At 40.3% G+C, this 14,967-nt stretch overlaps 1 protein-coding gene across 1 annotated transcript; it reads right to left on the bottom strand.

Moving 5' to 3' along the window:
* Positions 1-7,248: 7,248 nt before the first annotated feature.
* On the bottom strand, positions 7,249-14,242 carry sox19b (SRY-box transcription factor 19b). Its single transcript, XM_070993668.1, has 2 exons — positions 13,219-14,242; positions 7,249-9,585 (listed from the first exon to the last, which is right to left on the bottom strand). The coding sequence occupies exons 1-2, from the start codon at positions 13,878-13,880 to the stop codon at positions 9,324-9,326; spliced, it is 924 nt and encodes a 307-aa protein (XP_070849769.1). The 5' UTR covers positions 13,881-14,242; the 3' UTR covers positions 7,249-9,323.
* Between the last annotated feature and the right edge of the window lie 725 nt (positions 14,243-14,967).

Genomic DNA, 14,967 nt, shown 5'->3' with positions numbered 1-14,967 from the left:
GTCCACTTCTCAGAAGGTTGGTGGTTACTCCCGGACTCCTGCAGTCTACATGTTGAAGTGTGCTTGGGCAGGATAAGACTTTATTGATCCCATGCTGGGGAAATGTATTTGCTACAACAGCAGGAATCATGTGGAAGATGGATGTAAAAGGATGGATAGAAAAAAAAAAAAAAAAAAACAGACACAAAATGAAATCTATAGACGCTGTGTACATTATAAGATACTGAACCCCAAACTGCTCCTGATGGCTGTGCCACTGGTGTGTGTGTGTGTGTGTGTGTGTGTGTGTGTGTCTATGAATGGGTCAGTGTGATGTGTTATAAAGCACCTTGAGTTGTCAGTAGACTAGAAAAGTGCTATATAAATGCTGACCATTTACCATTCCTTTTGCAAATCTACACTTCAGTGCAATGTTTTTGTAGCCCTCCTTGGACATTTCATGAACTTTGCTGAAATCAAGCAGCACCCCAAATATATCTTTGACCTGGCTCAGTGTCTCAAAGCTCTCTTGAAGTGACATCAAAGCAGAGTCTGCAGCAATATTGTAAAATGTTACCTCAAGCTTTTTGAAAAATACAAGAGAAATGAATTAGCATTTAACTACATGCAGAGTTAAATGTACTTTCAAGACACTCAAACTTCAGGAATTAAATGTATATTAAGCAAGATAATGTAATAGATTGTTTGCATATGATGTCATGTCACTTTTTCGTTGTGGCAGGAACTGCAAATGGAGAGCCGGAGGTGATTTTCTGCATAGGAAGCACTGCATGCCACACTCAAAACGTCTATGTTTTATACGGGTAAAAAATGCAAGAAATTGACCAAAAAAAGCAGGAAAAAATGGCTTGTTAACTGTGTGTAGTTGGGAGGATCTGAGTGGGATATGGGGAAATGGTGTAATATTAGCTATTGTTTGATAGATTCAAAGCAATAGCTACAAGCAATATGACAAACACTTGTTAAATTGGCATTCACATATCAGATAAGACAGGTGGACATAAGTAACGTACCCTAGCCTGCAAAGGCAAAACTCATTCAGAACTAATTAACAAACTTGAATTTCACACAGGAGGACTCGTATATTACATACAAGGCAACAGTAGTTTCTTCACATTGAAATCACAACAACTTTTATGAACGCACTTATGTACCTTCATTATCACTCTGAGTGCATACACACACACACAGACTCCACAACACACAGGCAGGAGACTAAAACCCAAAGAAGGAGATTTGAGAAGGGATGGAATGTACTGGTGAAATTCATAAGCTGTATCTATGTTAACATGCTACATCTTCAAAGCAGAAGGTTTTTTTGTTGACAAGTATTAATGTATATTAATTTGATAAGCACATCCTTGTCTAAGCTTATAACTTCACTGTAGTGTGTTGTGATGTTTTCTTGTGGTCACAGAAAATAATTGTTTCAGATTAAGACAAAGACTGAAGAGAATGAAAATAATCACTAAAAGCAGCGACACGATGACTATCATTCATTTCTCACTCAGTTCAAATCAGTGGATTTATTTAGCATTTACCTATTTTTTTCAACTACACAAAAAATGTATCATATGGAAAGGGTGGATTGAAAGGGTGCATGATTCCTGAGCCAACAGTAGTTCCCTGGATGTGAGGGAATTACTTTTTGTAAGGTCCATGCATACACATGTAAGAAATGATAAAAAGACATGTGAGAGTGCTTAAGATTTTGGTGAATTCTGATGTGCAAACCTCTTTTGTCTCTCCCGTTCATGTGTGCATGTGAATGTGTATGTGTTTGCCCTGCATTGCACACATATAAGAGTTGTGTCTGGGCTGCTGGAGGAATGCAGTAGGTACTATACATTAAAATCCGGGAAGCATTTCCATGACTGCTTTTGAAGTGCTGGTTTCCTGGAGCAGTTGCTGAACTCATTCCTTTCCTTTTTTTGATATAATTCCTAATTCCTCCTCTTAGTTGCTGGAATGTTCATTGAAGAAAGAGACAACAGCAACCAGTGATTAAGAGCTTGACCTGCCAGTGATTGAACATGGCATTCAAATCCAATCACTGCACAAAAATGATGAAAAAGACACAGAGGTTATGATTAGATTGTGTGTCAATAATGTAACTGCCAGTTCACACTTAAAAAACCCTGTTGGTAACCACCACCTGATTCTCATACTCTCTCACACACAGAGGCTGACCACAGCTTTTTGTAGGGACTTTTAAGTCACTCCCTGCAGATCCATGGCAACCACTTGTTGAAGCCTCAGTGCTTGTTGCTAAGTGATGGGATGTATTGAACCAGAAAATCCTTCCTTTGACACTCCTTCCAACCCCTTCTCCACCCATTCCTCTTCCTACCCCATCGCAACCCATCCATGGATTGCAGCCAAAACAACTCACATACATGCTCTAGCTTCCGCTAGTTACACGACAAGATGTGTTGGTGTGGTACTTTGCCAGATTCAACTCATATGTACACTGTTCACAAAACAGGTTAAAAGTTGGTTCGGTAACTTTTTATTATTGACATTGTTATACATATGCCACATATCCACATACTTAAGTACAATCTAAGAATGCTTGACAGCAGCAGTATTACATGAATGGGGCCCACACTAGTTTTTTTTTTACTCTTGGTTTTTTTTTGTTTTTTTTTCTCAAATCAAAGTGAGAGATTTGGTTTATATAGATAGCCTACATCTCTGACAAAGAACTTTTTGAGGAGCCCTAATTTATGTCTATAGCTCCATGAGTCCTTGAGATACTTCCAAAAGTTCTTTACAAGGTTCCAGGGATCCTTGAGGGGGTTCCTGGAGTCCAGGAGTTGTGGGGTCAGGAAGGAATAGAAGCAATAGTTATGATTGCACTATCATTACCATTATCACAGTAATAGGCTTAATTAAATACCACATTAAGTAAAATGTACCATACCACCATCTATGAGATTAAATCACATTCAGACTTAGTTTGAGATGGTATTGGTTTTCACCAACCCCTGCATCTGTTCACTGCTCTCCTCCTGTTGATCCCCCTCCCCTCAGTGACCGATTAGTCGGTGCGGAGCTCTCTCGCATTTCCATGAGAAAGGCGGCGGTCGGAGAAAGGGTTAAGCCTGAGGACGAAGCCACAAAAAGCAGCCCTAATTTTCTGCCCGGCGGGGGAGTGGGGGAAGCGGGGAGAGGGAACAAAGACGCCCGGGGGAGGAGCGGAGACTCCGGCTTTACTATATGCACCTGCGGCCTGAAAAGCCTCGGACAATGCGCCTCCGACACGGCCAATTACGAACGGGCCATCCACCCGCTTTCTCCGTGGAGAGATGTGGGGGAGCAAGGAGAAGGTTGAAAAGGAGGAGGAGGGGAACGGGGAAAGTGCATTTTTAAAGAGGGTAAAGATAAGAAAGTAAATAATCGAGCTTTAAATCATTCTAGGCACTAGAGACAACCGCCCCCATTCACCCTCACCCATCACATCTTTCCAAGACGGCAGACACTCATGTTCTCCCACTAATGTTCACTTTTGTCCCCAGATTTATTGTGAGCGGCGTCAGGCAGAGCTGACGGCTCCGCCTGTGAAGACGCTGTGAAAGTGAAAAAAGGTCGGTTTTGATTGCTGGTTGCCTTATGCCATTCTTACTTCTTTAATTATTTGGATGGATGAGGTCATGTTTGAAGCAACAGCTGAGATACAGCCAGGGGAGAAGAAATGATACAAACGGATCTTCCGAGAAAGGAAATATTTAAAAATAATAAGCACGTAATATCTACCTGCAATACTATCAGAAAAACATATTTTGAATAATGTGGTCATATGTGGAGAAATACGGAAGCAATTAAATGACTACACAAGTAATTTAGCATGTTTTATTCAATTTACTAAAAATCTAGCCTATACTTTAAGGCTTATTAAAGTAAATCATTTTGATTATCATCTTGTGTCAGATTTTTGAATGGAGAAAATGTTTGAATTCTGCTGTTCCTGATTGTCACTGATATGGATTCATTTCTGTGAGATACGAAAATCTGTAAGCAGAACAGTAGGCCTATTATAATTAATCACACTGAAGTCTGGATTTTTTTCTTTTTCTTTTTTGCTGTAGTTACATTATCATTATAAAGTAATGCAGTGCAAACTTTTGAAATCAACCTGCCTTTCTAACAACATACGCCATACACCAATAATCAAATTTTAACAAAAAATACTTTAGCTTTGATGTCTGCTGTGATGATTTAAATAGTTGTTGTTAAAGTTAAAGTCTTCTAATTGATTTACATATCATATGAAAATTAATGCAGCAATCTTCTGGAAAGTAGGAAAAGTACACAAATTCCACTGCATTTGAAAAAGTTAGCACTTGTGTAATATATCAGCTACATGTTTTAAAGACACAGGTTGTCCTCTCAAGCAGTGTTTCCCAACCTTTTTGACCCACAGCACATATTTTACATTAGAAAAATCACATGGCACACCATCAAACAAAAATGTCACAAAAAGTATATTTATTGAAATATAATGAAAATCTAGTCTCAGTTTACTTACTCAGTGTGAAACCTGGGCCTGTTTAGTTGAACACAAAGCTGATATTCTTGCAGGAATTGAAGAAAGACACACAGGAATGGATAATGGATAATCTTCCATGGCACACCTGATGATTTCTCATGGCACACTCATGTGCCACAGCACAGTGGTTGGGAAACACTGCTCTCAAGCCATAAGGGAGACTGGGGATGGGAAAAACACTTTGCATTTGAGCATCAGTAACTCAGTGTTTTTTTGTACTAGGTCTGTCAAATAAGGATACAGGGTACCCATACTTGTCTTCTACAAATAAAACTCACTTGGGCATCTACTACACAGTCACAGATTGTCTCAAATACAAAGAGTTCCTGTCTTACAACCACTACTGGGGTGAGTTCCAATACTAGCTGGGGATAGATGTGGCAGTGAGAGATAAGAGAGATAATTTGCTAAAATATGATCTGCATCATCCAACGTGTGCACTTTATTGAAGAATATGGAATCAACTGTTTTGAATGAAGTGAACTATTCAAAGTGACAAAAAACATGTAAGTCTTTGCTATCTCTCTCTCTCTCTCTCTCTCTCTCTCTCTCTCTCTCTCTCTCTCTCTCTCTCTAGCTTTGTGGGCTGACAACGTACATACATGTTCCATACACACAATGCAGAAATTCTAATCATCAGAAGAGTCAGAATCCTCTTGCTCAATGGGCTTGGGCCTTTTGCTTTGTTTCCTTCTTTTTGCCCCTTCTCCTTTTTTTCCAGCACTTTTTCTAGTGCTCCTGTTATTTTTTTTTTCATCTTCAAGTGCAGATTCACAGGCATATCATTTAGGATTTCTAATTATCTCCCTCTCTCCCCTCCCAATGGGAGTCTTCCTTGGTCCTGCTTTGGGAAATGGACAGAGAGCAGAAGGACCAAAACCCACCTGAGCATTTGAAGATTCAGTTGAAGAGTCTTGTTGATTCTGCTCCTGATGGGTCAAATAAGTCTGAGAAAAGGTTTAACCTGCCTGGTCAGTTGGAGAGGAGACTGAGGCAGGCTGGTCAGCTAGGGTGGAGGCTTGGGCCGCTATATTATCTAAGGTGGAGGCTTGGGCTGCGTGGTTTGCTGACGTGGTGGGTTGGGTTGGCTGATCAGCTGGGGAGGAGGTCTAAGATACTGATGGCTCAGGGTGATCTGTGACTTGTGAAGGCATATAATTAAACTCTTAGAAAATGTCTGGATTGAAAAGCCAGCTGCCAGTTCATCCAGACCCAGCCTGTATGTTGCTTCCAGTGGCAGCATTGGGGGATGCAGTCCTGACCAGGCATAGACTGACATTGTTTCTGCAAGTTTCATTCTCATCCATGCATCACTCACCGAAAGAAAGAAGCACCATCCCATTTTCTTTGCGGTCAATGATTGCCTTCATTGTATGAATGAGAACTATGATTGTTGAAAAACAGTTACACCGTCCTCTCAGGAATGGCCTTTGTATGCTTGACAAATCCTTCTCCTGTATCCATCCAGAGCCATAACTCAAAACTACTTGGTTGTCATTGCACAGGAAACAGTCCTTGTATCTTTTGGACAAATTACATTTCCATGTACATTCACAGCACAAGCTACTGACACCAGGACATCCCTCTCTCCTGATATCATCGCACCAATTTGCATAACATTGGGGCTTGCAATTGCATGGTTGGGAGTCTGGACAATTTTGATTCCTGTTTCATCCACATTCCAAATGTCATTCCGTTCATTCCGGATGTGCTTCTCAATCACATGATCAAGCTTCTTGAAGAATCTCTCCACATTTGGACGATTGAAGCTTGTGGCCCAAGACAAACTAGTTTGCTGTGCACTTCTGATGGACAGATTTTGGTGACATTTCATGAAGCCTGAAAACCAGTCATGTTATCTCCATGAATGATGTTTAACCAACTGGCAATCAGTGATAAACAAGCAACAACAACCATTGCAGAAAAGCTGTTCATTGTTCTATCAATGGTCCCTACTGCCTCATAATGGAGACAATAATTGTGAAGTGACATATTTTTCTTAAACATACAAGTGCCCCATTTTATATTTAAGCCTGTCTCATTCTTACCCCACAGGTGGTTAAGCAATAGTACAGAAGCAACTGCCTCCTTCAAATAGTCAATCAAGAGTTCCTCCTGTGCCTCACTGAAGAATCAGACTTCAATGGTGGGGCTGCTCACTTTAACGCTCTTCTCTTAGTTTATGCAAGGCTTCATAATATCTGTACAACGTGACATGACAGATGGAGTCTTGGTGACTGATCTGATTTTCCCTACCTGACCTCTATGCTTTCATTGCAAGTTGGAAAAAAGTACAAAAACAACACAAAACAAAACAAAAAAACCCAACATTGAGTCACAGTAATAAATATTAAGGGAATGTATGTTTCATTTTTAACTGTTGCAACTATCCTCACCCCATGCACCCGTTGCATAGCTAACTGATTTAGCTTGTGCACACTGGTAAAAAAAACAATCAAGATAAAAACTTTCTTACACAAAAATCAGTTTTCTGGTTGCTTAGAGATATTCCACTTTGCCTCTGAGCTCAGTGGGAGTGTATAATTTTGGCATCACCACAGCTGTTTTCTGATTTAAGTGTCAAGTGTAACTAATAAAGTGGCCACTGAATGGAATTTTATGTGAAATTAGGCTTTTCCACTTAATTCCTCTATGATTTTCATATAATGCTTTTGAACTAAAAGCAAGAGACAACATTTATCAATAAATGAAAAATGTGTTTGTACTTTTTATTAATATTGTCATGAATACCATATCAAACATTTCTTTTAATCAAAGGGGAATCAGGACTCTTACAATCAGAGTCTACATAGTTATACATTATTTACATGCAAGCTACATATAGTAGCTCTAGAATATGGCAGCATCTACATACCAAAGAATTGATTCTAAAAATAGAGATACAAGTCAGTCTAAAAGTTAAGTTTTCAAAAACTTGGGTAGAAATGTAACATTCATGCATTACTTTAATGGAACTGCTCTCCCTTTTTCAAAAATAATTCAGGCATCTGTTTCAGGTGCAGTTCAGTTAGTAATGGAATGCTTCAAAGTTAAGAACTGTTTGAATAATCTACCACATTCAATATTCACAGTTGAAAATTAAAGTTTCCTTTAGGTCCATAGCAGCTCTATTACCAAACAGAAGGCTAGACAAAAAAATAAAATAAAATAAAATAAAATAAAAATAGACAAATGACAGTACTCTTTGAGACAACCAGGAATAAAAAAAACAAACAAAAAAACCCACAAATTTGTTATTTTTATTGAATGATATAATTACCCACAGGTAAAGTTAAAGTTATCTGAAAGAGTTTAGAATCAGGATGAAAGCTTTGGAGATTTAATCCAAAACTGATACATTCCCTTTACTGGTGGTAAAAACAAACAGTTGACAAGTAATTAAAAAGCATGCCTAGAAGCCCTTTTTGTCAAGTTTTCTTCCTGGAAAACATAACTTGCAAGTCTATCTGCTGTTTGGAATAAAACAACTAAATTGAAATGTAGAATTTCATATTATATCCTATTCACTTGATGAAAAGCCTAACAACAACATAACACTTAGCCTTGAGTAAAGTGACAATGACTACACAAGATGACTCAGATGCTTGTGATGCATGCCATAACAACCAATCCAAACATTTCAATCAAAAGGTCAAATCTAAAACTAGCTATAGCAAATAAAACTCATACAGGCAGCAAAAATAGCGTTACCGTTCTGTTCAGATTCAAAATTCCAGTGATCTAGTGTGACTGAGAACACTACACCTATTGAATATAGCAACCAGGCTGGCTCTACATTGTAAGCAACCATAAATCATAGAAGCCAGTGTGTATCCTGTTAATTTCCTGTGGATGCAGTGCTGATTGTCCAACAGGTGTTTTCCATGTCATCCAACAGGATTTTGTCAGTTCAAAATAAAATATAAAAAAATACAACAGTACCAAACCAAAGCCAAGGCACAAAGAGTTCATTTTAAAAATAGCTCTGTCATTCAAGTTTTGCATTTCCTTCCCATTTTCACTACTGGCACCTAGCTGTTTTCCAGCTTCACTCACACATCAGGACAGCAATTACCAACAACTAGAGCATATCAGCTCAGGTGATTTGTTTGTCACCAGCTGAAAGTTTGCTATCCGTCAACCAGGTTGCCAGGTCATTTATCTCTGCTGCGGTTGTAAACCTCATAGACTGGTTCCATGGTCCAACAGTGGAAGACTAAACCCATTAACTGGACCAGTCCCCCAGCAATGACTGAGTATGGTGGAACTGTCATGAGTGCCAGTGTCACAAGTGTTTAGGGTTGTATTAAAGAGTCTTTTGAGTTACTATGGATAGCATCTAAAAATATAAAAAGACAAAAGTAACTTTTCATAATATGTACACAATAAACAAACATTCCCCTTGTCTTCACATTCTTCATGGAGAGAAGTCTACTGGAGGGTGGGGAGTAGGGAAGAGTCTCAGCTGTGTACTGTGTATGGTGGTGGGTGTGTGTTATTTAATATCTGAACTGATGAGGCACCAAGGAGGTAGAAAAACAGCTTTTCAATTATATAAAAATGAAGTTGTCACTTCTGTGTGTAATTGCAAACACATCTGGAACTCTGAGACTACTGTAGGAGACAAAAAAGTTCACATGTTGTGTCTTTATGCATTGACAGTCTAAAGTCCCCCACAACTGACTCCACCTCCTGTCCCAACAGTGGTGTGTCATGAGCATTTCTGGTCTTCCCACTCCACTCACTGTCCACTTCCATGATTCCTACTTCAGTTCTAGATGTGTGTGAGTGGGACTGTTCCAGTGAGGTAGTGCTGCTGGACACTGGTGTAGCCCCTCTGGGCTGTTGTGGGGTCGCTGGCATCCCCTCCTGGTCCCGGAATGTACATGCTGATCATGTCCCTGAGGTCACCTTGCAAAGGCCCCCGGTGATGGTTTGGCGTCCCTGTTGGAGGCGAGTGGGACACTGGTTCTGCCTTCACCATGGACATGGTGACAGGGCTAGGCTGCTGGGGACTGCTTGTATATGACATAGGACTGTGGAAGGTAAAAGACAATACAAGTTAGACACCATCTGAGATTTGAAAGTAAAGGGAGAAATCATGCTGCAAGCCCCTGTGCTTTAACATGTACACACACAAAAAAGGAAAAAAGCAGAAATTAAGCTGTGGTAAAAGGGATTAGGAAAACAGTCTCTCATTCATGTGATTTTTAATACTTAGATTACAGAAAAAAGACAAAAAAGTGTAGAGGACACAGCATGCCATGTGCAATGCTCTACTAACACCAATGTGATATGTAGGTGTAGATGACGACAATCCAAGACATTTCCAATGGAAAAAATCTAAACCAATTTCAAAGTTTTCTGAATATCCTCTTATCCAAGTAGGAGAACTGGAAAATGTGGACCAAAAATTTTAATTATAAAGAAGACAACCACTGTCCGAATCAGCAGCATTACAACTAATGAACTGAGACTGAAGGTCATTCAGTTTCGCTTATACTTGACTTCAGGAACAAACTGAAAACACTGACTCGAAAGGCATTTGCCAAAACAATAGACTCAAATACATTAACTTGTATCTTCTGTAGTGTCACTTGAATTGCACACATGATGTTTATGGCATAAACACTGTAGAGGTAAAAGGTTTGGATACATTTTCCACTAATGGAATTAGGTATCTTTTAAACCAATCTGCTGGTTTCTCCATTCCAAAAGACAATGAGTCAATGAGCTGATGTACACCTGTGTTCAAACCACAGCAGATTGATATTATTGATGAACTGTATGTTTTTTACAATGCTGCCTACTAACTCTGTGGGCCTTCAAACATCTCTGCATTTCACCATTCTTGAGTACAAAGAAAACATTGGTTCGTCACAAGAAAATTAAACACATCTTAAAGTATCTTAGGTATGGTGAGGCCAACATGTCTTTTGCAACATTTACTCTTTACTGTCACATCACTGGTATTTTGACATCAGGTTTACTTTAATAAGCCTGGGTCTCAAAAGGAAGGATACATTTCCCATTTGAAACCTCCAGCTTCAACAAATACATTCATTAAACAAATGGACCTGTTACCATAAGTTAACAGACTTACTCCAATATGGGGGATTCTGTTCTGGGGAACAGGGTATTTGAGCTGCTATACTACCACCACAATACCGACCTGTCAGGACACTCAAAAACACATGGAGATATAATATTCCGGACATGCTTCAAAAAGTAACAGAGCCTTAGAACATGTCAGGTACACCCTTGTGGAGTGTAATGCATCCCTCATGTAGCCAACACTAAGGAGGCCCAGTGGAAGAATACAATTTATGCTGGGTTTACACCAAAAGACTTTCACAGTCACAGACTAAAAACTGAAAGTCTTACTGGAGTCACAGCGCGCTCCCGTCATCTCGATCGTTAAGTTTAAGGTGGTAATCTGCGCTGTTTTAAATCAGTCTTTAATGATACCCAAATGACTGAGGAGACAGAGTGGAGTGCACTGAGAGGTCTTGGAGAAGTGTTCTGAAGGGTCACTGCAGATACACCTGCCAGCAGACAACAGCCCATTCCATTCAAATCATCTCTTTACAGAACCTATACACCATGAACCAATTTCTGATATCACAACAGAAATGTCCAATACGATGAAAAATGTTAAAATACTAATTTTATTCGCTATTTGCTGTTTTGTTTTTTGTTTTTTTTTTGCCAAATTACCTGAAACGCACAATTCAATATTCCTTTATTAGTCCCACGAGGGGAAATTCCAAATCCAATTCCAAATCCATAATTACTTCTGAGTATCAGTTGACAAGTGGTCCTGTCCAGTCCTGTTCTTATTTTAAACTTTCTGAAAACATTGTCTTTATTATTTATTATCCATATTGGAAACTGTATTTTTCTAAACTGTAAATGTTGTACATACACATAGATTTGTGCAATTCAGTGTTCTATTATGCAAGCAGCATTTCTCAGGTGCAATTCAGCATATGGCATTAGTAGTTTTTTTCGTAAGAATATTGGCAATAGTATTTTTGTGGGCAAAAGTATTCTTTAGGATGCATCTTCTTTATCTTGACCCTTCTATGCCACTGATTTTGCAGTTTAATACGTTGCTGGCTGTAACAACTTAATTTCCCTGGCATGAGATCAAATAAGTTTTATCTTATGGGCATGTGCAAGTTTGGCCTCCAAAGTGACTCAAACTTTTAAACATCTAAAACTGAGTGAGTAACTGATGAACATTTAAACATCTTTCAGGGAATCTTCAAATGATTCACCTGCTGGAGAAAAACAAAGATGTTGTCTAAATTGTCAAAAGTGCAGCTGAGTCATCAAGACAAAAACATCAAATGATTTTACACTGGAATAAATTTCAACAGTATCCATCCTCACACCTTAACATATATCAAAGTACTCAGTCTTTTTAATTTCAGGGACATGAGGCCTATGTTAGGAGGCAAGACCCAGAAGTGGAACAGGGGACAATGCTTAAGCAGGAATAGGGGATTGTGGGTAGAGGACCACACACAGAGCAGTCCTGCCTGCCATCAAGTCATACTGATCAGCATTCCAAGCAGGACCCAGCTCAGAGAAGAGTGTCACATGCATAACAAGTGGACAACAGACTAAATCCTGTTGTTTCATCATATACAGTGTTCCTTTGACTCAATGGGACTGAATGTACAGCAACATTTATACCTGATTAGTTTCATTTTTAAGTTATCTGTTATATGTCAGTTTTACATACGGTGGAGTCTGTAGGATAAGAATTTCAGAAGTGTTGGTGTATTTTAAGACCACCAATTAAAAAAAAACTGAATAAAAACTGAAAAGCAATTCTGTGAATGTGCATCAGAGAGTTAAATAGAAGTGTAACTATGGCTTATTTCAATCAGCAAGGTCTGCAGGTGGAAAGTAGTGAAAGACTGTTTTTACATGTACCCACTACTGACATCAAGGAAGGCTAAATCTTAACAGAAAATATATAAGAATACATTAGTTAACCACCTTGGTCTGAATTCACCTTTTTTGTGCATTTGATCATTGCGCTCCCTCTGCCAATTATTTGAAGATGTCTCTCCTTCACTGTCATTTTAAAGCTCATTCTGTTTTATCCATCGTTTTAAGGACAGCCATCATCAGATCACATGACAAACTGACCGTTTGTTCAGTATCTCGAAAAGTTGTTTAATTTTGTTAAAGCTAGTCTGTGTCTGATAAAAGTGGAGTGGTTAATATGGCCAACAGAGAAAGTTGTACACCTTATACGACGTGTTTCTGTTTTGGGTTCATTTAAACGTGTACGTCTTGTGATACTATCAGTTATTCCTTTTGGAGGTAACAGAAAAAGGACCCAGCCTGTGAAGCACTTAAAGTTAAATATATCAAAATAGCAATTTATTCAAAATCCATTTGGATCTGAGTGGGGCAGTTTTTGGATGGCATAAGCTGCGAAAAGTAAATTTTCTGCTTGTTTACTTCCCTGTAAATGAGGTTGTTTTAACAGGCGGCACCTTTTCACCGCGCTTTCATTCAGAAAGTGGCATGACTAAAAAGGCATCCAAAATAAGTGGATTTTTATGAAGAAAAGCCCTTGGGTTTGGATTTAATGTAACACACCTGCCAGAGAACCTTAAGGAGGTGGAACCCAAACACACACAGCTCACCTGTACGAGCTAGCTCCGTTCATGTACGTCTGCGCTGCCGTCATGGTAGGTGGGTACTGGAGAGCTGACAGATCATAACGATGTAGCTGCTGGGTATAGCCGAGCGCCTCGCCCTGCATGCCCGCGTACCCTCCGGTGGGCCCCCAGCCGTAGCTCTCCATCCTCGGACTACCACCTTGGCCTTGCGCTGCCGCCGCCAGCAGGTTCCCGGCGGACAGCGGGTACTTCCCAACCTGAGTGTCCTTTTTCAGTAGGGGCTTTGTCTTGCGGCGTGGTTTGTACTTGTAGTCGGGATACTCCTTCATGTGTACTGCCCGCAGCCGTTTGGCTTCGTCGATGAAGGGCCGCTTCTCGGCGTCGGTCAGAAGTTTCCACTCAGCTCCCAGCCGCTTACTGATCTCGGAGTTGTGCATTTTGGGGTTTTCTTGAGCCATTTTACGCCTCTGTCCCCTGGACCAGACCATGAAAGCATTCATGGGTCGCTTGACTTTGTCCATGGGATCGCCTCCAGGTGCACATGCCGTTTTGGAGCTCGGGTGAGAGTTGCCGTTACTGCCCATGTTCCCGGTCATGTTGCCGGTGACCGGTGACATTCCTTGTGAGGTCTGATGAGATGGGGGCTGGCCGGTCGGTTTCAGTTCGTGTTCCATCATGCTGTACATGTTGGACAGATGTAGTAAACTGAAGATGAGATACAGAATAGTTGAAACGCTGAAGCACACGGCAGCCTTTGTCGCCGTCCACCTGGCGACTTGTGGCCAGGTTTCCCTGTAGGTTTAACCGGGAGCGCCGGGTGATCCAAATTAGGTAATTACTCAGGACACAAAACAGACCGCAACAGACGACAAGTTCTTGCTATTTTTTGCTAAATTCTAAATCTGTCTGTGACACTCATTACTTCGACACTAACATACACTGAATATATTAAAAATGCAGCAGCTGCCTGTCCTCACTCAGTAGAAATGGAAAGCCACCTGTTGTCAGACTTCCAGCTCAAACACTGAACTCATCTGCCTGTTAACTCCAAAAGTTCTTCTGTTCTCGTGTAGTCAATCGGGTGCGGACCAATGGGAGAGCGAAAAGCTTCAGCCTGTGTTCGTGCATTTGCAAGTGAAAAGGCTCCGACTGTGCGCGAGACACTTGTTGACTACGGAGGTGGAGAGACGGGATGCATTCCAGGCAGACAAGTATGCATGCACGTATCTTGTTATCAGTTACTTTGAATTATATTGATCAGATACTGATCGTTTTTTTTTTTTTTTTTTGTCAAAATTCTCCACAAAGAGAGCATGCAAAAAACAGCCCAGCCCCCACTACCACCACCACCACCCAATCTCTCTCTCTCTCTCTCTCTCTCTCTCTCTCTCTCTCTCTCTCTCTCTCTCTCTCTCTCTCTCTCTCTCTCTCTCTCTCTCTCTCTCTCTCACTCACACACACACACACACACACTTAGGGAAACGCATATGTTTTCATGCGGTGTGGCCTCTGAAAAACACATCAAGCTTATTTTCCTTCGAAATTGGAAGATGCCCAGCAGTGCCATCGGCTCAGAACACAGTGGGACCCAGGTACACCCATCAACTGTCTGGAGAAGTCTTTTTTCAAAAGGGTTATTGGTATTTACATGGCTGTGCACAACTTACTATTGCTGATATTCCGGTTATGAAAGGGTTACTTGACTGCATGTAAACATAGTGACTGAAGCATGGTGGAGGTTTCCTGCAAGTTTGGGGCTGCATTTCTGCAAAT

Source organism: Chaetodon trifascialis, chromosome 23 (genome assembly GCF_039877785.1).
Source record: "Chaetodon trifascialis isolate fChaTrf1 chromosome 23, fChaTrf1.hap1, whole genome shotgun sequence".
Lineage (NCBI taxonomy): Eukaryota > Metazoa > Chordata > Actinopteri > Chaetodontiformes > Chaetodontidae > Chaetodon > Chaetodon trifascialis.
The sequence above is the reverse complement of the archived record's forward strand: the minus strand, read 5'-3'. Positions and strand labels throughout refer to the sequence as shown.

Excerpts from the sequence above, each read along its gene's own strand:
- sox19b (XM_070993668.1), bottom strand. The coding sequence starts at position 13,880 with ATGTACAGCATGATGGAACACGAACTGAAACCGACCGGCCAGCCCCCA. Across the intron at positions 9,586-13,218 it reads AACGGAGCTAGCTCGTACAG|TCCTATGTCATATACAAGCA; the intron begins GTGAGCTGTGTG and ends TACCTTCCACAG.